The sequence below is a fragment of the Rutilus rutilus genome (genome assembly GCF_951802725.1).
Source record: "Rutilus rutilus genome assembly, chromosome: 1".
Taxonomy (NCBI): Eukaryota; Metazoa; Chordata; class Actinopteri; order Cypriniformes; family Leuciscidae; genus Rutilus; species Rutilus rutilus.
The window spans coordinates 79,768,975-79,791,798 of record NC_140209.1 but is presented as its reverse complement, the minus strand read 5'-3'; the positions used below and the strand labels follow the sequence as shown (position 1 = coordinate 79,791,798).

General features: G+C 39.5%; 1 protein-coding gene across 1 annotated transcript in view; it reads right to left on the bottom strand.

Annotated features, from left to right (window-relative positions):
- The window catches only part of LOC311282312 (stonustoxin subunit beta-like), a 45,229-nt gene extending 23,574 nt beyond the window's left edge, over positions 1-21,655 (bottom strand). The window contains exons 1-6 of the mRNA XM_084396004.1: positions 21,576-21,655; positions 19,606-19,890; positions 7,077-7,169; positions 6,766-6,864; positions 5,225-5,317; positions 3,296-5,020 (exon numbers count right to left, since the gene is read on the bottom strand). Coding sequence (XP_084252130.1) covers positions 3,296-5,020; positions 5,225-5,317; positions 6,766-6,864; positions 7,077-7,169; positions 19,606-19,873 — 2,278 coding nt within the window. The 5' untranslated portion in view covers positions 19,874-19,890; positions 21,576-21,655. The remainder of the gene's footprint in view (positions 1-3,295; positions 5,021-5,224; positions 5,318-6,765; positions 6,865-7,076; positions 7,170-19,605; positions 19,891-21,575) is intronic.
- Between the last annotated feature and the right edge of the window lie 1,169 nt (positions 21,656-22,824).

Here is a 22,824-nt window from a genome sequence, read left to right as displayed (position 1 = left end):
GCCTACTTTTGAAAGTCAACATTTAGATTATTTGACGTTAAATGCATTACATAGGCCTAAGTCACTTTGGAATAAATCCCAGCGTGTTTCATGATAAAAACGTGACTTTACAGTCTAGAAAATATGGTAGGTTATAGCAAATTATAGCAAGTGCCGGACCCCCTGGCACTTGAGAACTGGTGGTCTACACCAGTCTATGGTCCACACAGAAGAAAGCCCTGTCTAGGCTCTTCCCCGGTACGGGTTGTGTTGAGCCATTAGTTAGTCTGGTTGTTTGACGAGAAAATGAAATGTAGCCTAGTTGCAATAAACGGCGTCGTGTTAAGCCAGACAGTCAAGCCAGACCTACGCTTCATTGTACATCACCAGGCCTGGAAGGAACACGTATATAAGACTCAAATTGCATCGGCCAGGTCTGCTTACTTTGCACAGATAATTGACAACAATCAGAATAACCCAAGACAACTGTTTAATTCTATTAACAAACTACACAAATGTATTTTAGTTATACAGTTATTCAATAACTTGTTATTGAATAACTGAATTATTAGTTATTCAACTGTTATATTCAACTGTTCCAGCTTCAACTCACAATTATTCAACTGTTCAAGCTTAAACTCACCTTTGTAATAAGTTTCTTGATTTTTTACAGCTCCACGATTGATCACATTCGTAAATGCATTATCTCTGCTCTTCCTTCATCTCTTCCTCCCTCAATCACTTCTGAATTTTCCAGTACCCTTCTTTCAAATTTTTCCACACTGAACTTTCATTCTCTTTATAATGAGGTTTCAAAAATGAAAGCTGCCACTTCCATAGTTGATCCTTTACTAACCTGTCTGTTCCAATCATGCTTTGCTATTTTATGTCCTGCTGTACTGAGTGTTACAGTGAGGGAAATAAGTATTGAACACGTCATCATTTTTCTCAGTAAATATATTTCCAAAGGTGCTATTGACATGAAATTTTCACCAGATGTTGGTAACAAACCAAGTAAGCCATACATACAAAGAAACAAACAAAAATAAGTTCAGAAATTAAGTTATGTGTAATAATGTGAAATGACACAGGGAAAAAGTATTGAACACATGAAGAAAGGGAGGCGCAAAAAGGCATGGAAAGCCAAGACAACAGCTTAAAACTTACAATAATTAAAAAGCAATCCAGCCCCCTGTCAGTGGAAATTAATAACAGCTGGTTCAGTCCCAAATGATGGCCTACAAAAAGGTCTCATTGCCAAGGTGTCACACAAGACACATCTCATGATGGGTAAAAGCAAAGAGCTGTCTCAAGCCCTTCGCAACCTAATTGTTGCAAAACATAATGATGGCACTGGTTATAGGCGCCATTCTAAGCTTCTGAATGTTCCAGTGAGCACTTTTGGGGCCATAATACGGAAGTGGAAAGACAATAATTTCCAAAAATAAATAATAATTTCCAATAATCACCATAAATTTGCCTCGACCAGTGCTCCTCGCAATATTTCTAATAGAGGAGTGAAAAGAATAATCAGAAGAGTTGTCTGAAGACTGTATATCAGCAGTTGATGCTGTGCCTTTGCGACATCTTTTTCTCATGATATAGCTATTGGTATGCATTTTAATATTTCTGCTTTTAGTCTCATAATTCGCAAAAATCTAAATTTTTGTGCAAAAAAACAAAAATAATAATAATAATTATACGTGAATAATGGTCATTGATGTGTATTTGATTTGGAAGATGGCTTAACATACACTGCCGGATGACAATTTTATACAAATCTGATTACACCATAGCATGCAGACGTTGGTATCGCGCAGCTTATTTTGTTCACAATGACAGTTAAATGCAGTAGCACTCAAAGATCTGCTTCTGCTTAAAAACCCTGACTGAACAAACTCCGCTAAGAACTAAGGCTTAAGGTAGTCCCAGACTAAAATGCATGTTTTAACTGAAAGCAACGTGCACTGCGATATCTTAAATTAAGTCAGATAGAGACTTGAGATCTTTTGTCTCAAGATGCACAGCAGTAATGTTTTGCATATTTGTAAAACGGAAAAAAGTAGTATATACAATGCTTATTTAATTGAAAATTAAATAATTGACATAAGGAAAATAAGCTTGAATGTGAATATTTTTTCACCAGTCTAAAAACGAATAAAGAAGAATTCATTTTTCAATTACGAGTTAAAAAAGGAAAAAGGAATGGCCGCAAAAGTACACAACCTACACAGATTTTATTGAACCACCACCACGTTTTCACCAGAAAACTCTTGCAGTGCAGCCAAAATGCTCCATTCGACTTTTCTGAGACCCTCTACTCTTCCCTGTGGATGACCTGTGAAATACTTTCTGAACGATCTGAATTTTCCACGTTTTGAATTTTATAAAACTGAATTTGAAGTTCTGAATTTCTTTTTCATCTTGAAAACTTTAATCTGTATTTTTACTGGATATCTCAGTCTAAGTTTAACTGGATATCTGCAGTCTGAGAATTCAGAACAAAAAAAACAGCTATTTGAAAATACATGTCTCAAAAATTTAGCCATAAAACATTTCAATTCGTTAAATTTAAAATGTTCAAAATTTGTTTAAAGAAATCGAGTCAGAACTATTTAAAATTCCATACATTCAATTTTGTTAGATTACACTTGTCAATAATTCAAATTTACACAATTCAAATTCAAATAATTTTGTCATATTATAAGCTCCATGTACTATTAAAGCCTTCTGAGCCTGATCTTCATCTTCCTGTGATTTATACAACCAAGTTTTGAGTTGCATTTGTTAAATATATTATTTATACTAATCATAATCAATTCGTTTTCAGGGATGACTGAGGTCTTTCTGCAGAAATGCCATCATACAGTGGGCTTAAGAGTCAACGGTATTTGTGTGTTAAGTTGATTATTTATTTATTTATTTATTTATTTTTGTGGGTTTTGTTTATTATTGTCATTGTTTTTTCTATTTTTATGTCAGCTGTATTTATAAATGTCCTTTTGGTTTTCATGCACAGAAATGTATGTTTCACTTGTTCAAGGCTTTGTATTGTTTTTTTTGTGAATTCCATATGATTATGTACACTAGCCTACATTAGACATCAAACACATAATATACTCTGTCTTTGAGGACTATCTGTAAAATGAACGAAGGAAATAATACATTCATACATATACAGTCCAATGAGAAACACTTTCCAACATGTTACACATTTAATTATAGCCACACATGTTAGGAAATATGGTTGTCAATACAAAAATTGACTGTGCAAGATAAAGATTCATGCAAAAAAAAAAGAGCATATGACACTTACCTGAAGACTGTATGGGGCCGATAGTGTCACTGGCTTCACTCACTCCCACTTTACCCACTATCCTGTAGCGGACTGAGTACTGCTTTCCAAACTCCAATCCAGTCAGAGTAAAGACTTCCTCAGCGGTGTTTATGATAATCCACTGTTCCTCAGCGCCAGAATCTGCTTTCACCTGCTGGTACTCCACTCTGAATTGCACAGTTTCTCCAGTTGGGGACTTCTGCAGTTTCAGGGTCACACTGCGCGCCAGGACCTTCATCACTTCTGGTGGAGGAGGCTTCGACACGGGCTGGAACTGTGTGTCCTTCAGCTTCCCTTTTTCATACAGATAGATAGAGGAGCCTGGACTGGAGGGATCAGAGATGGCAGAAATAATGAATCGATATCTCTTTTCATCTTTATTAGCCTCTGAAAAACTTCTGAAGAGGGATAAGTTATCTATCATCTTTGAGGTGACATCAGGATCGTTGAACCCCTTTCTGACAGATGCTAACATGCTAGAATACAGTTTCATTCCCACATCTAGCTCTTTAAACTGATCAGATTCCAGAAACTTCTTCATGGCTGAAAGATACGGGTCTTCATACTTCAGAGATGTTAAAGTCAAGCACACCACAACATCAATATTAGGATTAAAGAGGATGGTGTTGAGACTGTTTGAGTCTTCAGTATTGATTCCCTTCAGCCTCTTGGTGTGAGAACTCAAGAGGTTAAGTTCAGCCTTTGCTTGATCTAACCACTGGTTAAGCATGTCAGCATTAAAGGGGGAGCTGTAGTGGATCTTCAGGATGTCTTCCAATGAATGTTGCTCCTTCTCTCCTCCTCGTATAGCAGGCAAGACCTTGGCCACTTCTTTCAGGAGCACCGCTTTGTAAATGTTAAGAGAGCCCTGAAACGATGAGAACCTCTCTTTGATGTCTTTGAAAACATTTACCATCGGTTTACTAGACAGGTCGTTGTATATCCTCTCTACTTCTCCCAGCCCCTCTATTATATCTTCAGTGTTGGAAACCAGACGTGTGGTGATTTCTCTCTCCAACTTAGCAGCTTTTGTATCCAGTAGAGAAAGAGGATAGAGCCAGACTTTTATTGGAACTGCATTCAGTGGATTCTCCTTCAGTATAGTGGGGAGCTTCTTGTACACCTCTAGGGCCTCCATGTAAGTGGTGGGGTTCTGCTCAAGGCGGACATCACCATGAAATGTGCAGGCAATATTCTCAGCCACTTTCTTTAGATCTTCTTGCATATTTACAGCTCCGTGCCCCTCAATGGAAAATTTAGGAATATTCTTGACCATGACATTCAGTTCTCCCTCAATCTCCTGCTTTTCTTCCTCTTCTGAAAATGTCCGATCAAACACAATGAAAGCCTGAGCTCCGTATAGTACACCTGCGACCACATGAGTTGCAGTTTTCTGCTCAAAGACCTGAGGGTAGGTGATCTGACCCAGATGGCTCATAGTGAGCTGTTCGAATCTTGTGGTTTCGCTGTAATACATTGTAACTCTGGACTGTTGGTTTGAGGATTTGGTGTCACGCAGGAACTTGGCAGATCCTCCCACCTCCACCAGCCCTCCCAAGAAGCTGGCCTTCAGGGAAGCACTCACATCCAGGAGACTGGACTTACTAGAGAGAGAGTCGGAGCTACTGAACTTCACATCTGTCCTTGGCTGTGGACGACTGTCCAAATTTTCTCTCAATGATTTCTCATCCCACAGAGTGACACCTGACATGAGAAATTACGAGAGTTATTATGAGATATAATGAGAGAGATATTATGGGAGTTATGCACGAGAAAGTGATGTACTGTTGAAGAAACATGCAGGTTTTATAGTATTGTTACACAATGATTTGTAATTAGTGATGCAAGATTTGATGAAGAGGGGAAAATACACTTTATTTATTTATTTATTTTATGTTTGTAAAGCACCTGAAATAAAGGTGTCCTTGCGGCAGTCATACAGCATACCAGGATAGAGAGGTCTTCCTAGAGCTGCCACTTCAAGGGTCTGTGATGCCAGGGCTGCAGTAAATAACAAATAAAAGGTCAAATTTATAATTTGAATATTTATAATATACATGAAAAAATATTACATCTGATTGACTCTTTTCCTGCCAGCATTTTTGAAAAAAGTTGCCAGCCACTGCCAGTATTTTTGATCATTTCAGCTATAAAGTGTACCCAGACCAAACATTGTCAGCTTCTATGCCTTTAGCAAGCGCTCTGTGTGAAATTGTCTGTTTATTTATTGTTGTTTGTCCACAAGCATATTATATATTTAGACAGGATTGATCGTGCTCTAGTAAAAGGGGTTGACAGTGTTTATTCATGAATGTGTAAAACATGCACAGATTGAGAGTTTTATCTCTGCTCCTGTTGGCTTTCTTCTTGAGGGAAGAAAGTCAATAAAGATTCTGTGACTCAGTCTCGCATTCTTTTGCATTTGCTGCCAAGGCAGTGTGCAGATTACGGGGCTGCAATAAAGATTCTGTGACTCGGTCTCGGATCGCATGTGTAGCGCATTGATTATGGGGCTGCAATAAAGATTCGGTAACCCTTCCTTTTAAGGTCCCCTAATTACTAGGTATTTATCTGGTAAATATATGGTAAGTTATAGTTGGTTATTGGTAATTACCACAGGTAACAAGTATGTAAATGCAGAGAAACTACAAACTAATTACTAAGTATTTACCTGGTAAGCATATGGTAAATTATAGTATTTTAGTGTGTAATTACTTAAGGTGATTAGTATGCAATTACAGAGAAACTACCAGGGAAAAAACACCACTGTTAAATATCAACTCAACAAAGTCCTGTGTACTTGTTACCTGTTTAGGTTGGTAATAACTCAGATCTAATTGTGTACTTCCTGAGAATGTAGGCAGACTATTTTTACCCGTCAATTCAAGTTAGGTTTGTAGTTATCCTAGGGTTATGTTGGTAACAGTCCATGTTTATTTATTACTATCTTGAAATTGAGATGGTAGTTTCCAATAAATTACTTTGTCTTACATAGTTGTTGTTCATTGCTACACCCATTTATAGAGGGTTTATCAAATAATTTACCTTACACTTACCTGGTAACTACCCCGCAGGAACAGTTTTCCCTAATGTCATGGCACATCTTAAATACTGGGTATGTTCTTGCAGATGTTTTTACAATTTACCCAGTAAGTAAAGTGCTACTGTACTGTAAAATGAAGCCTTGTTTATTTCCATGGTATTACTGGGCTCTTACCCTATAATCTGATCATTCCCTTTTCCATAGTCACATTTTTTTTACCTCGTATGTCCTGCAACATTACCAAGGAAAACATGACAATTTACTCGGTAAGTAAAGTGTAACTGTACTGTAAAATGAAGCCTTGCTTATTTCCATGGTATTACCGGAATTGTACCATATAACCTGATCAGTCCTGCCAAGAAGCTGGCCTTCAGGGAAGCACTCACATCCAGGAGACTGGACTTACTAGAGAGAGAGTCAGAGCTACTGAACTTCACATCTGTCCTTGGCTGTGGACGACTGTTCAAATTTTCTCTCAATGATTTCTCATCCCACAGAGTGACACCTGACATGAGAAATTACGAGAGTTATTATGAGATATAATGAGAGAGATATTATGGGAGTTATGCACGAGAAAGTGATGTACTGTTGAAGAAACATGCAGGTTTTATAGTATTGTTACACAATGATTTGTAATTAGTGATGCAAGATTTGATGAAGAGGGGAAAATACACTTTATTTATTTATTTATTTATTTATTTTATGTTTGTAAAGCACCTGAAATAAAGGTGTCCTTGCGGCAGTCATACAGCATACCAGGATAGAGAGGTCTTCCTAGAGCTGCCACTTCAAGGGTCTGTGATGCCAGGGCTGCAGTAAATAACAAATAAAAGGTCAAATTTATAATTTGAATATTTATAATATACATGAAAAAATATTACATCTGATTGACTCTTTTCCTGCCAGCATTTTTGAAAAAAGTTGCCAGCCACTGCCAGTATTTTTGATCATTTCAGCTATAAAGTGTACCCAGACCAAACATTGTCAGCTTCTATGCCTTTAGCAAGCGCTCTGTGTGAAATTGTCTGTTTATTTATTGTTGTTTGTCCACAAGCATATTATATATTTAGACAGGATTGATTGTGCTCTAGTAAAAGGGGTTGACAGTGTTTATTCATGAATGTGTAAAACATGCACAGATTGAGAGTTTTATCTCTGCTCCTGTTGGCTTTCTTCTTGAGGGAAGAAAGTCAATAAAGATTCTGTGACTCAGTCTCGCATTCTTTTGCATTTGCTGCCAAGGCAGTGTGCAGATTACGGGGCTGCAATAAAGATTCTGTGACTCGGTCTCGGATCGCATGTGTAGCGCATTGATTATGGGGCTGCAATAAAGATTCGGTAACCCTTCCTTTTACAGTCCCCTAATTACTAGGTATTTATCTGGTAAATATATGGTAAGTTATAGTTGGTTATTGGTAATTACCACAGGTAACAAGTATGTAAATGCAGAGAAACTACAAACTAATTACTAAGTATTTACCTGGTAAGCATATGGTAAATTATAGTATTTTAGTGTGTAATTACTTAAGGTGATTAGTATGCAATTACAGAGAAACTAGGGAAAAAAACACCACTGTTAAATATCAACTCAACAAAGTACTGTGTACTTGTTACCTGTTTAGGTTGGTAATAACTCAGATTTAATTGTGTTCTTCCTCAGAATGTAGGCAGACTATTTTTAGAAACACCTCCAGTATTACCCATCAATTCAAGTTAGGTTTGTAGTTATCCTAGGGTTATGTTGGTAACAGTCCATGTTTATTTATTACTATCTTGAAATTAAGATGGTAGTTTCCAATAAATTACCTTGTCTTACATAGTTGTTGTTCATTGCTACACCCATTTATAGAGGGTTTATCAAATAATTTACCTTACACTTACCTGGTAACTACCCCGCAGGAACAGTTTTCCCTCATGTCATGGCACATCTTAAACATAATCCTAGGTATTTATTTGAAACAGTGGCTAAACTAACGAAAAATAAAGCTTCAAACACAGAAGGTTCCAAGCAGCACAGCAGTAATGACTTTATGAACTTCTTCACTTATAAGATTGATAATATCAGGGATAAAATTATAACTATGCAACCGTCTACTACAGTATCGCATCAGGCAGTGCATTGTAGTCTCCCTGAGGAAAAATTTGATTCATTCGTTGCTATCGGAGAGGAAGAATTTACTAAACTCGTTAAATCATCTAAATCGACAACATGTATGTTAGACCCTATACCGACTAAGCTACTGAAAGAGATGCTTCCAGAGGTCATAGATCCTCTTCTTAATATCATTAATTCGTCTTTGTCTCTAGGATACGTACCAAAAAAATTTAAGCTGGCTATGATTAAACCGCTTGTTAAAAAACTTGATCCTTCAGAATTAGTCAATTACAGGCCGATCTCGAATCTACCTTTTCTGTCAAAGATATTAGAAAAGGCAGTATCTTCACAACTATGTTCCTTTCTAGAAAGAAATGATATCTGCGAGGATTTCCAGTCCGGATTTAGACCATACCATAGTACTGAGACTGCTCTCGTTAGAGTCACAAATGATTTGCTCTTATCATCCGATCGTGGTTGTGTCTCTCTGTTAGTGTTACTCGATCTTAGTGCTGCGTTTGACACCATTGACCACAACATTCTTTTAAATAGACTAGAAAACTATGTTGGCATTAGTGGAATTGCACTTGCATGGTTTAAATCATACTTATCTGACCGTTATCAGTTTGTAGCAGTAAATGAAGAGATGTCTTATCAATCACAAGTTCAGTATGGCGTACCACAGGGCTCAGTACTAGGACCGCTGCTGTTCACTCTATACATGCTACCATTAGGAGATATTATTAGGAAACATGGAATTAGCTTCCACTGTTATGCCGACGATACTCAGCTGTATATTTCTTCAAAACCTAACGAAACTTATCAATTCACTAAATTAACAGAATGCATAGCTGATATAAAAAATTGGATGACTCGTAATTTCATACTTCTAAATTCTGAAAAAACAGAGATTCTAATTATTGGACAAAAAACGTCCTCACGTAATAACCTAGAATACTGTCTAACACTTGATGGCTGCTCTGTTAAGTCCTCGTCGTCGGTTAGGAACCTGGGTGTGCTCTTTGATACCAATCTTTCATTTGAAAGTCACGTGTCTAGTATCTGTAAAACCGCATTTTACCATCTTAAAAATATATCTAAATTACGTCATATGCTCTCATTGACAAATGCGGAACAATTAGTTCATGCGTTCATGACCTCAAGGCTAGATTATTGTAATGCTCTACTGGGTGGTTGCCCTGCACGCTTAATAAACAAACTACAGCTGGTTCAAAACGCAGCAGCTCGAGTTCTTACCAGAACCAGGAAGTATGACCATATTAGCCCAGTTCTGTCAAAACTGCACTGGCTCCCTATTAAACATCGCATCAATTTTAAAATATTGCTGATTACTTACAAAGCACTAAAGGGTTTAGCTCCGCAGTACTGGAGCGAGCTCTTAACGCATTATACTCCTTCACGTCTATTGCGATCTCAAAATTCCGGCCAGTTGATAATACCTAGAATATCTAAATCGACTGCTGGCGGTAGATCCTTTTCCTATTTAGCACCAAAACTTTGGAACAGCCTTCCTACCATTGTCCGGGAAGCAGACACACTCTGTCAGTTCAAATCTAGATTAAAGACACATCTCTTTGACATAGCGTTCACATAATACATTATAGACTTCTATAATTCAATATTAGGCTGCATAGATTAGGTCAGCTGGAACCGGGAACACTTCCCATAAATCCTGATGTACTTGTTACATCATGAGAAGAATGGCATCTACGCTAATTTTAGTGTCTTTGTTTATCCCAAGGTTTTCCCGCAGCCTGCCGGATCCAGGCCGTTTCCAGATCTGATGAAGGACCTTCGCCTGGACCCGATGTCAACTCAGTGCTGAAGTGCCAACTAGTCTCTCCCTATGGGGGATCCCTTTCCCACTCTACAGATAACGCGTCGTCGGGAAAACTCAATTTGCGTATCTACCCCGAATTGATAAAATAAAATAAAATTCTGAATCAAAACTATAAGGAAACACCAGTAATTTGTTTAGGCTTGGTTTGCAGGGAATTACAAACCTGCACACATATATTCAAACGCACATAACTATAGAACCCGTTCTTAATGCGCATCTGAACGCCATCAGCGTTTCTCACAGGTTAGCGTTTAAAGTCTGTGTAGAGGGAATGGTGTCGTCTTGGCGGCCCCTAATTTAAAAACAAATGATCGTTGCGACGGAAGCGAATCAATCAAAACTAACTTTAGCTGGAAAATAACTTTATTAAAGAACCGCTATAAAGCCAAACAATCTTACGTTAAACTATACATTTATCTCTGTAAAGCTGCTTTGAGACAATCTACATTGTTAAAAGCGCTATATAAATGAAGATGACTTTACTTGACTTGACATCTTAAATACTGGGTATGTTCTTGCAGAAGTTTTTACAATTTACTCAGTAAGTAAAGGGCAACTGTACTGTAAAATGAAGCCTTGTTTATTTCCATGGAATTACTGGGATCTTACCCTATAATCTGATCATTCCCTTTTCCATAGTCACATTTTTTTTACCTCGTATGTCCTGCAACGTTACCAAGTAAAACATGACAATTTACTCAGTAAGTAAAGTGTAACTGTACTGTAAAATGAAGCCTTGTTTATTTCCATGGAATTACTGGGATTTTACCATATAATCTGATCATTCCCTTTTCCATAGTCACATTTTTTTTACCTCGTATGTCCTGCAACGTTACCAAGGAAAACATGACAATTTACTCGGTAAGTAAAGTGCAACTGTACTGTAAAAGGAAGCCTTTTTATTTCTATTGTATTACCAGACTCTTACCACATCCTTTGCTACTGCTTAAACATTTTTGAAATCACAAACTTTTACCATGTGTGTTCTGCAACTTAACTAAAACATTCCAGCCTGGTCTCATTAATAAGTAGTATTAATACGTAATTTTCAAAAATAGAAAACTACTTAGGCTACAATTATGAAGAAAAACAACATACGTGTAATCACAATAATGTATTTATTGCGAAAATGTAAAAACCGGTCCCAAAAGTCGTTCACATAACGATGTGTTGCAGTCACAGTCCTCTCTTTCAGTATATAATAATTTTGAATGAGGTACAGAGCAGAATTTAAGTTATTAATCCATGAAAATGTTAATCCGGCTTCCCTCTGTGTGAATGCGCGCACGCTTCTCCATTTCAAAAGTTTACCGACTGAAATACGGCATGTCGCAATCTGTGACGAACATAGACGAACAGGCGAGAGCCAATGAGCGTTTGATATCACTGCCGTAAAACATGTCATAACGCTTCTTGAGGGCGCAATTTTTGAGTTTGAATTCATCAACGAGCGCGGGTCCGCGGGATTTGACAGTTACGGACTGCGCTGCTGATAGCCTGTGGAATGGAGATGAAGATCACTCACTGGATAAAGGGCTGAATTTGGATCTCTTTCTTGCAAACGTATGGATTCTAAAGATTTGGATTATATCAAGTATAATACAATTGATGTATTTTGTGAATTTATGGTGTATTATTGTTCTATTGGAGAAAACGCATTTTGTGTCTCACTGTAAATAAACAAAATATTAAAATGGTTAAACGATTAAATAAGGTATTTTTAAGGTTTTAAAGTGTATTCTTGTTTAACTGCATGTAGGCTTATCGTTTTTGTGCTGTTAATTCGTAAACATTTTACATTTTAGTGCTGTAAATACGTCAGTATTATACGTTTCTGTGTGTATAAAACGTAAGTAAATGTACGGTAGAATTACACTTTACGTAAAAATACACACGTATTCTCATGAGATCACGTTGAACATTCTCAGTAAATAAAGTGCAACTGTACTATAAAAGGAAACCTTTTTATTTCCATGGAATTACTGGGATTTTACCCAATAATCTGTAATAGCTACAGTTACGTAGATTACAGATTATAGGGTAAAATCCCAGTAATTCCATGGAAATAAAAAGGCTTCCTTTTACAGTACAGTTGCACTTTACTTACTGAGTAAATGGTCATGTTTTCCTTGGTAACGTTGCAGGACATATGAGGTAAAAAATTGTGACTAGCCTATAACTTATATGGAAAAGGGGATGATAAGATTATAGGGTAAAATCCCAGTAATTCCATGGAAATAAACAAGGCTTCATTTTACAGTACAGTTGCACTTTACTTACTGAGTAAATGGTCATGTTTTCCTTGGTAACGTTGCAGGACATACAAGGTAAAAAATTGTGACTAGCCTATAACTTATATGGAAAAGGGGATGATAAGATTATAGGGTAAAATCCCAGTAATTCCATGGAAATAAACAAGGCTTCATTTTACAGTACAGTTGCACTTTACTTACTGAGTAAATTGTCATGTTCCCTTTCGAAAGGGAACTCTACACTACGTCAGAATGACGCTATGGGGAACGCCTCAGGCGTGACAGGTGTCTGAAATCAAATATCAACTCACGTCAATCATGTTGACCGGCGACAGCCCGTGAATCATCAGCTTGATTGATTAACGTGCAACCTGGATGTATAAAGGGGAGCCTTGCACACATGACAACATCTTTTCGTCTTCAGGGACTGTTTGTCTGTTTTGAGAATATCGCTGAAGCGCGCGGGAGGCTCTCGAGAGAGCCTCTTGTGCAAACTGTGAGCTTTTTTCATTTAAAGATGCTCCGCTCTCGTTGGACCCTTTTCTCGAGGGAGGAGGGTTCAGCATTTGAGCCCCTTGGTGCGCGCGATCTGTGAAACAATACTGTTTGGGTACGAGGCGTTCACAGTCAGTTCCTGAGAGTGCTGGAAGTGTTCATTAAGAAATATCTCGGCGTGCGTGAGAAAGAAAAAATCTGTGCGCTGTCGGATGTTTCAACCTCGCACCTGGTGACTTTCTTCTCGAGGGATGAATGCCAAATTTATTTTAACGGCTCATTTCTCGCGCTTGCCGAGGCAGTGTGTAGATTACGAGAACGTATAAATGTTAAAACAGTATTGTCTGGTGATTATGGCTGCATTTAATTCTATGAATTAAAATGATGGAATATTATCTGACTTTTAAGAAGTTAGATATTTAGTAATTCAGCCTATCATCCAGATCGCGTTATCCAGTGTTTTTTTGCTGCATTTTAATTGAGGAATTAAAATGATGAGCAATGAACAAAAAGAGCAGGTGTAATTCTGGTCTTTTTGTAAAATGTGAAATTAACATATTTCTGTTTCTTTTCAGACCACGTCTCCTGTTTTAGAGTCTGGGGCAAAATGTTGTGGGTAAGAGAGTAAATCTAAAGATTTCTTCGATGGTCAGGTAGTAGGTCTTATCAGGCCTCCTTGACCAGACAGTCCCCATTTTGCAACCGGACAGCGCTTGGGCCTCCCTGAGGTGAGCTCCCAGGAATTGACTGTCAAGGAGTAATGTGGTTATCAGGTTATAGGCCTCACTAGGCCTTCCTGAATATGAGCTTCCACATACTATGGCTGTATGAGCTCCCACATATTATGGTTATCAGGGCATAGGCCTCACTAGGCCTTCCTGAATATGAGCTTCCACATACTGTGGTTATCAAGTTATAGGCCTCTCCAGGCCTTCTTGAATATAGCTCCCATATAATGTGGTTATCAGGTCATAGGCCTCACTAGGCCTTCCTGAAAATGAGCTTCCACATACTGTGGTTATCAAGTTATAGGCCTCACCAGGCCTTCTTGAATATGAGCTCCCACATACTGTGGTTGAATATGAGCTTCCACATACTGTGGTTATCAAGTTATAGGCCTCACCAGGCCTTCTTGAATATGAGCTCCCACATACTGTGGTTGAATATGAGCTCCCACATACTGTGGTTATCAAGTTATAGGCCTCACTAGGCCTTCCTGAGTATGAGCTCCCACATACTGTGGTTGAATATGAGCTCCCACATACTGTGTTTATCAGGTCATAGGCCTCACTAGGCCTTCCTGAGTATGAGCTCCCACATACTGTGGTTGAATATGAGCTCCCACATACTGTAGTCGCCAGGGTATAGGCCTCACCAGACCTTCCTGGTTATGAGCTTCCACATGTCAGGTTACAGGCTTCACCGGCCTTCCTGAATGTGAGCTCCCACATACTGTGGTCATCAGGTTACAGGCCTCATCTGGCCTTCCTGAATGTGAGTTCCCACATACTGTGGTCACCAGGTTTCAGGCCTCATAGGCCTCCCTGAGTATGAGCTCCCACATGCTGTGGTCGCCAGGTTTCAGGCCCCATCCGGCCTTCTTGGTTATGAGCTCCCACATACTGTGGTCACCAGGTTTCAGGCCTCATAGGCCTCCCTGAGTATGAGCTCCCACATGCTGTGGTCGCCAGGTTTCAGGCCCCATCCGGCCTTCTTGGTTATGAGCTCCCACACACAGTGGTCGCCAGGTTACAGGCCTCACCGGCCTTCCTTAGTATGAGCTCCCACATTCAGTGGTCACCAGGCTTCAGGCTTCCTAAAGGCCTTCCTGGTTATGAGTTTTCACATGTCAGGTTACAGGCCTCTCCAGGCCTTCCTGAATGTGAACTCCCACGCACTGTGGTCGCTAGGGTTTAGGCCTCACTGGTTGTGAGCTTCCACATGTCAGGTTGCAGGCCTCATCAGGCCTTCCTGAATGTGAGCTCCCACGCATTGTGTCCATCAGGTTATAGGCCTCATCTGGCCTTCCTGATCATGGGTTCCCACATGCTGTGGTTGCCAGGTTACAGGCCTCACTGGCCTTCCTGGGTATGAGCTCCCACATGCTGTGGTCGCCAGGTTACAGGCCTCACCGGCCTTCCTGAGTACGAGCTCCCACATGCTGTGGTTGCCAGGTTACAGGCCTCACCGGCCTTCCTGAGTATGAGCTCCCACATGCTGTGGTCACCAGGTTAGAGGCCTCACCAGGCCTTCCTGGATTCGGACTGGCATAAGTACACGCACTTTCGTTTCGTTTACTTTCTAAAATCCATATTCATACCTGCAAACTTGTCGCTTTTCGGCGACAATCGCCGTTTTCTTGGTCAATTGGGTCATTTACGTGAATCGCGTAGAACCGGAGAGTTTTTTTTCGAGGGGGGGGGGGTATATTGTTTCTCACAGTAACTGCCATGCAGGCTAGAATTGCGAAACATTATTGGATAATTCTTATAATTGACATTTCTCTGGGCCAATCGGAATCTTAGCACTTTTTCTCTTGGCCAATTGGAATCTTAGGACTTGCGTCAGAATCTTGAAGCACACAGCGTCAACTGAGCTGAGCTCGCCATTTGATGAGACTGGCTACCGTGCGAGTCTAATGGAAACTCGCGCATGAATTTTCCTGCATTTTAGCGCCCACCAAAATGATTTTTTTGTCCTGCCAAAGTCTTATTTGATCGGTGAGTAATGTAGATGAACGGCTGCGTTTGTGACAGGGCGTATGTTTAACTGAAAGAACGAGCAGAGAGAGAGAGAGAGCCGGTCGCGCGCGCGCACTCTCTGTGTAAACGACTTCACCGTCTCCAAACTAGGCGCTGTGTTGCTCTCTCTCCCTCGCACGCACATATTAATCAAAAAAAAATCGACACGGTGGTAAAAAGTCGAAAGACCTTTTTTTTCTGAATTACTGCTGGGTGTGAATTTTGCTAAATAAGTTTCCTTATCTTCTCTGAAAAGCGTTCTGGACATTCAGCTGACTTAAACAACACTTTAATTAAACGAAATAAAACTATACAGTGATGAAATGTTTTTTATGTTGACACAAATCTTGGATGTCAGTGTCCTAACTGCTGGCATAATCACACAACGCGCACGACACGTCCAGTTCGCGAACTAATGACTCCTTTGAACCGATTCATTTTAATGAATGGTTAAAACAACTAATCTTTCCAACAGTAGCTCAGGTGACGTCTGAATCGGTGTAACTAATCAGTAACACTTTACAATAAGGTTATATTTATTACATAAATTATATAAAAAAGTACAGTTTGCTAACTCAAGCTTAAACTTCAAAATAAAGAAAACCACTTGTTTTTAAAAAAAAAAAGCATATGACTACATTTTTCCACACAGTGCTATCAAGAATCGATAAGAGAATCGATAAAGAATTGGATCGATAATCAGAATCGTCAGTGGCATTATTATTGATAAAATCTTATCAATTCCCATCCCTATGTGAAGACCGTAAAATTATAATCAAACATTATAGAGTTAAAAGATTAAAACATTTTGCTAACATGAGGTCTTATTGTGTCACTGTCAGTCTTTTTACATCAGTGCAAAACTAGGGTATGCAGATTAATTATTATTATTATTATACATTGTTCATCAGCATGCATTGATTAATCCCATGGCATGTAGCAAAAAAAAAACATGCCATTACCCCCCCCCCCGACACTGTCACCTTTTTTAGTCTGAGGAGTTTGCAGGTCTGCATATTTATGGTAAGGGTTATGCGCTTCCGCTTCATTCCCTTTTTTACGTGGCTCAGACTCCGGTTCTTCACCTCGAGTCCCACTCTAAATGCTTCTTGTTGTCACTATGTTTTACGACAGACGCCTCCCTTTTAAGCTATCTCCCACATTCTGTGGTTACAGGCCTTGTTAGGCCTTTCTGAAGGTAGCCCCACATTGTGTGGCTGTCAGGTTACAGGCCTCTCCGGCCTTCCTGTAAACGAGCTCCCACTTACTGTGGTCGCCAGGTTTTAGGCCTCACAGGCCTTCCTGAGTATGAGCTCCCACATACTGTGGTCGCCAGGTTAGAGGCCTCACCAGGCCTTCCTGGATTCAGACTGGCATAAGTACACGCACTTTCGTTTCGTGTATTTTCTTAAATCCATATTTATGGTAAGGGTAATGCGCTGCTGCTTCATTTCCTTTTTTACGTGACTCAGACTCCGGTTCTTCACCTTGGGTCCCACTCTAGATGCGTATTCTGTCGCAATGTTTTACGACAGGCGCCTCCCTTTCAAGCTATCTCCCACATTTTGTGGTAACAGGCCTCGTTAGGCCTTTGTGAAGGTAGCCCCACATTGTGTGGCTGTCAGGTTACAGGCCTCACCCGGCCTTCCTGAGTATGAGCTCCCACATACTGTGGTCGCCAGGTTACAGGCCTCACAGGCCTTCATGAGTATGAGCTCCCACATACTGTGGTCGCCAGGTTACAGGCCTCACAGGCCTTCATGAGTATGAGCTCCCACATACTGTGGTCACCAGGTTACAGGCCTCACCGGCCTTCCTGATATGTGCCCTCATGTACTGGAGCTCTCCATATGAGGAGGTCATCAGGTCTTAGGTCTCAGCAGACCTTCCTGGTTTGAACCCTCTCTTACTTCCCCAGTGTTCGGAGCAAGCACTGGGTACACCCGTGGATTGAGTGGACGACTTCCGTCGTTTCTTGAGGTTGAGTCACACTCTCCGGGAGATCCCGTCTCTGTTTTCCGGAACTGAATGGTTTCTGCCAGCTTCGCAGGCCTTTGGTTTCTGGATGCCTTATCCAAGGCAACTTCCAGAGGCTCTGTCTCGGACAGACAGGCTTTAGCCAGACTGTGTGTCTTAGTATAGATCACCAGGCCAGCCTGGTGGTATTTCAGGTGGCACGCTCCCCTGAATAGTGACTGGCTGGGGGTCCCTTGGGTCCCCTAGCCACACTCCCTAGAAGTGACCCCTTCTATTGGAAGCTGTGGTCCTAAGCCTTTGAGCTGGCCCAGATATACCCCCATTAACTATGTTCTGGCGGTTTCTTGGTTCATTAGCTTGGGCTATGACCGGTAGGGAGTGCTGTCACTGACAGCCCAGTGTGACCTGAGGGCATGCAACCCCCTTAGCATGGTGGCGTTGGTATATCGTTCCCCATAGCGTCATTCTGACGTAGTGTAGAGTTCCCTTTCGAAAGGGAACATCTCAGGTTACGACTGTAACCTATGTTCCCTGAGAACAGGGAACGAGACACTACGTCTTCCTGCCATGCCTCGGGGCCTGCCTGCAACAGTCCCTTCAGACGATAGGATGTTGTCATGTGTGCAAGGCTCCCCTTTATATATCCAGGTTGCACGTTAATCAATCAAGCTGATGATTCACGGGCTGTCGCCGGTCAACATGATTGACGTGAGTTGATATTTGATTTCAGACACCTGTCACACCTGAGGCGTTCCCCATAGCGTCATTCTGACGTAGTGTCTCGTTCCCTGTTCTCAGGGAACATAGGTTACAGTCGTAACCTGAGACGTTTTGCTTGGTAACATTGCAGGACATAAGAGGTAAAAAAAAAATTGACTATGGAAAAGGGGATGATAAGATTATAGGGTAAGATCCCAGTAATTCCATGGAAATAAACAAGGCTTCATTTTACAGTACAGTTGCACTTTACTTACCGAGTAAATTGTCATGTTTTCCTTGGTAATGTTGCAGGACATACGAGGTAAAAAAAATGTGACTATGGAAAAGGGAATGATCAGATTATAGGGTAAGAGCCCAGTAATTCCATGGAAATAAACAAGGCTTCATTTTACAGTACAGTTGCCCTTTACTTACTGAGTAAATTGTAAAAACATCTGCAAGAACATACCCAGTATTTAAGATGTGCCATGACATTAGGGAAAACTGTTCCTGCGGGGTAGTTACCAGGTAAGTGTAAGGTAAATTATTTGATAAACCCTCTATAAATGGGTGTAGCAATGAACAACAACTATGTAAGACAAGGTAATTTATTGGAAACTACGTCTTAATTTCAAGATAGTAATAAATAAACATGGACTGTTACCAACATAACCCTAGGATAACTACAAACCTAACTTGAATTGATGGGTAATACTGGAGGTGTTTCTAAAAATTGTCTGCCTACATTCTGAGGAAGTACACAATTAAATCTGAGTTATTACCAACCTAAACAGGTAACAAGTACACAGTACTTTGTTGAGTTGATATTTAACAGTGGTGTTTTTTTCCCTAGTTTCTCTGTAATTGCATACTAATCACCTTAAGTAATTACACACTAAAATACTATAATTTACCATATGCTTACCAGGTTAATACTTAGTAATTAGTTTGTAGTTTCTCTGCATTTACATTCTTGTTACCTGTGGTAATTACCAATAACCAACTATAACTTACCATATATTTACCAGGTAAATGCCTAGTAATTAGGGGACTGTAAAAGGAAGGGTTACCCAATTACATTGGTAAACGATCAATCACATTACAGTCACAGTGAACTAAATGTTACCTTGCTTGTGATTGTTCTCCAGCTGATCAGCCAGATTTTTCAGGTTCATTTCCCTCAGGATCTTCACCGTGACCTTCACAGCTTCTTCTGGCCCAAAACATGCTACCATCTTATCCACTGTGTCTAAGATATCTGCTTTCTCCATTTCAGACTTTGTTATACACTCATGATCTTTCTCTAAGTGCCATTTAAACTTCTTCCGTTCAGCTTCTACTAGTTCATTTAGTGATTTCTCAAGCAGATCTTCAACTTTAACAGACGCCATCATCCTTCACAGATTCACAGCTGCGGGATAAAAAGAAAAAGATCTGAAGTAGTTTCACTCTTAACATGTTGACCGAAGCGCTCAAATGTTATTTGGATTATGAAATTAAGCTGTGATCGGATCAGGACTCTCATCCAAACTCATCTGTTAAAGGGGTCCTATAATGCTCCTTTATGCATGGCATCTATCTGAAACATGCTGGCAATGAATACCCTAGCAACAAAATATTTTAAGTTTCACCCTGTAATTTCCAAAAGTCATTGTGAAAATCTATTTCTTTACCACTTCATATTCTCTGTTTTAAATTTTTCCCTTTTACACTTTTGCCATTTGTTGTCTCAACATTAAGGCAGTCTATGCTCTAGTACTGTTACTTTAAACGAGTTTGTCTGACAGGTTTATCATTTTGATACTAGAATTAGTTGATTTCTTCGATGATGCATCATACTATGGTAGTTAAGCAGTGAATAATGTTGTTGTACAGGAAACATAGTTTAGATTGTTGAATGGCAGGGCTGTCCATCACCAAATTACACAAACATCTCATTAAAATGTCTACAAAACTATAAAACTGATCTGAGATCAGGTAAAAACCAAAAAACATAGGTTTACTAGGATCGGCCCCCAACAGCGAACCTTTGAAATTTCGAAACATTTGGAAACAGTTGTGACGTAACAAAGCCTTTTTTTTACAGAATTAACGTGACGAAAGCGGCCATCACTAGTGAAGACAAACATTTGATTGAACAAGATCCAAACTGCAGTATAAAGTCAGTACCTCTGTGCTCTTTAATGCGGGATAGTTCAACTTGCAAAAATCATATAAGGCCAATTCGAGAATTTAGAAAAAATAAAAACCTACATTCATGTCTACAACATTTTTATGAACATTCATATATCCGCACAGCAAGTGTGTGTGAGGATCGCATGCCAAGGACATGGAGAGGAGTGAGAGGAGTTAGTTTTAACCACAGAGGAATGTGAATGCAATCTAGCATAGTTTCCACTGATGCATATGTTGACTGAAGTATTCTCTTTAAGGAATGAGGATTGTGTAGCATGAGATATACATTCAGTTTTAAAACATGAACACGTTTCTCTACCTTGTAAAGATAATGTAAGTTCCTTTGGTCAGCATATAAATGCCCAACCTTTGTGTATTGATGAATGAAGACCATCTCTAAAGTAAATAGTTTTTCTCTGCTATGTCTCGACATATAATAATAAATAAGAGATCTCATGGCATCTCATGGTGTTTGCTTCTGTGATTCGGGAAGAAAAGCTTATTCAAGTCTAGACTAGTGCCAGTGCTGCCAACTCTCAGACATTCAGTGAGAGACTCATGCTATTGACACTGTTCTCACACTTACTCACGTTACACAACCATATTCTCACGCTGTGAAAAATCACAGAGCAAAGACACTGATTCTGACATACAAGACGGAGCAGATTACTTTGATATGAAAAAGTCTCAGCTTTCAAATTCTGTCAATTTAATAAATCATCTGTCAAACAATAAATACCGCTCTATAATTCTCACACCAAGCTAAACTCAAAAGTTGGAAGCCCTGCAAGTGCTAAGCAATAAAAAAAACTGTATAAACAACGTGTCAATGCTGTTTATTAAGTCTAGATCAATGTGAATGGCTACATGACACTTTTAAATCTATATCTATCAGTATTTTATAAAGTAGTATTTACTAACCATGAATAATGACGATGTGGTGTTGCTTGTTCCTTGAACTGTCTTGAGCAGAAGTTACTTTGAAACTCCTTTATACGTGCATTTTCATAAAGGACTGAGGAGTTGTTTTCTCCTGAACTCAAACCTGTTTAACCAGAACTTTATCAGTAGACGTTTTTTTACACGCCTGGACTTGTGGCACTGCCTTCTAAGCTTTTTCCGGCATTTTTTTTTTTTTTTTTTTTTTTTTTTGCTCTGTGGTCTGATTTCAAAGCCCTTGGAGATCTTCCTGAAAGATGATCCTCATTATTGATATCCACTGTTACAGCAGTGTCAGCTTCACAGATGTCATTGTTCTCATTGGCATCTTCAGTCAGGATGGCATTGCTGTAACCAGCGGCAGATTTCATGCTAAGGTGGCATGTCAACTGGAGAATCCTCTTTATTTTCCCCTGACACTTTGCACAACAAAAGTGAGGAGCCACTCAACTCTGTATTATTACTTCTAAAAACTTGAGTCTTACCTTATTTTTCATGATATGAAATATTCGTAAATAGTTTGTTTTTTAGCTGTAAAATCATAATAAAGTCAAGTCAAGTCAAGTCATCTTCATTTATATAGCGCTTTTAACAACGTAGATTGTTTCAAAGCAGCTTCACAGAGATAAGCGTATAATTTAAGGTAACAGAGATTGTTTTGGCTTTATAGCAGAGTTAAGTTATTTTCCATCTAAAGTTAGTTTTGATTGATTTGCTTCCGTCGCAACGATCATTTGTTATTAAATTAGGGGCCGCTAAGACGACACCATTCCCTCTACACAGACTTTAAACACGAACCTGTGAGAAACGCTGATGGCATTCACATGCGCATTTAGAACGGGTTCTATAGTTATGTGTGTTTGAAAATACGCAGGTTTGGAATTTCCCTACAAGCCAAGCCTAAAAGCCAAAGTAAAAGTACTTGTCTTTCCTTATAAATTTTGATAAAGAATTTTATTTTATTTTGTTGCTTTGGGGTAGGAATGCGAAACTAATTTTCCCGACAACGCCTTATCTGTATAGTGGTAGAGGGATCCTCCATAGGGAGAGACTAGTTGGCACTTCAGCACTGCGTTGTCATCGGTCCAGGCGATGGCAACATTAAATTATAGAAGTCTATAATGTATTATGTGAATGCTAGGTCAAAGAGATGTGTCTTTAATCTGGCTTTGAACTGACAGAGTGTGTCTGCTTCCCGGACAATGGTAGGAAGACTGTTCCAAAGTTTTGG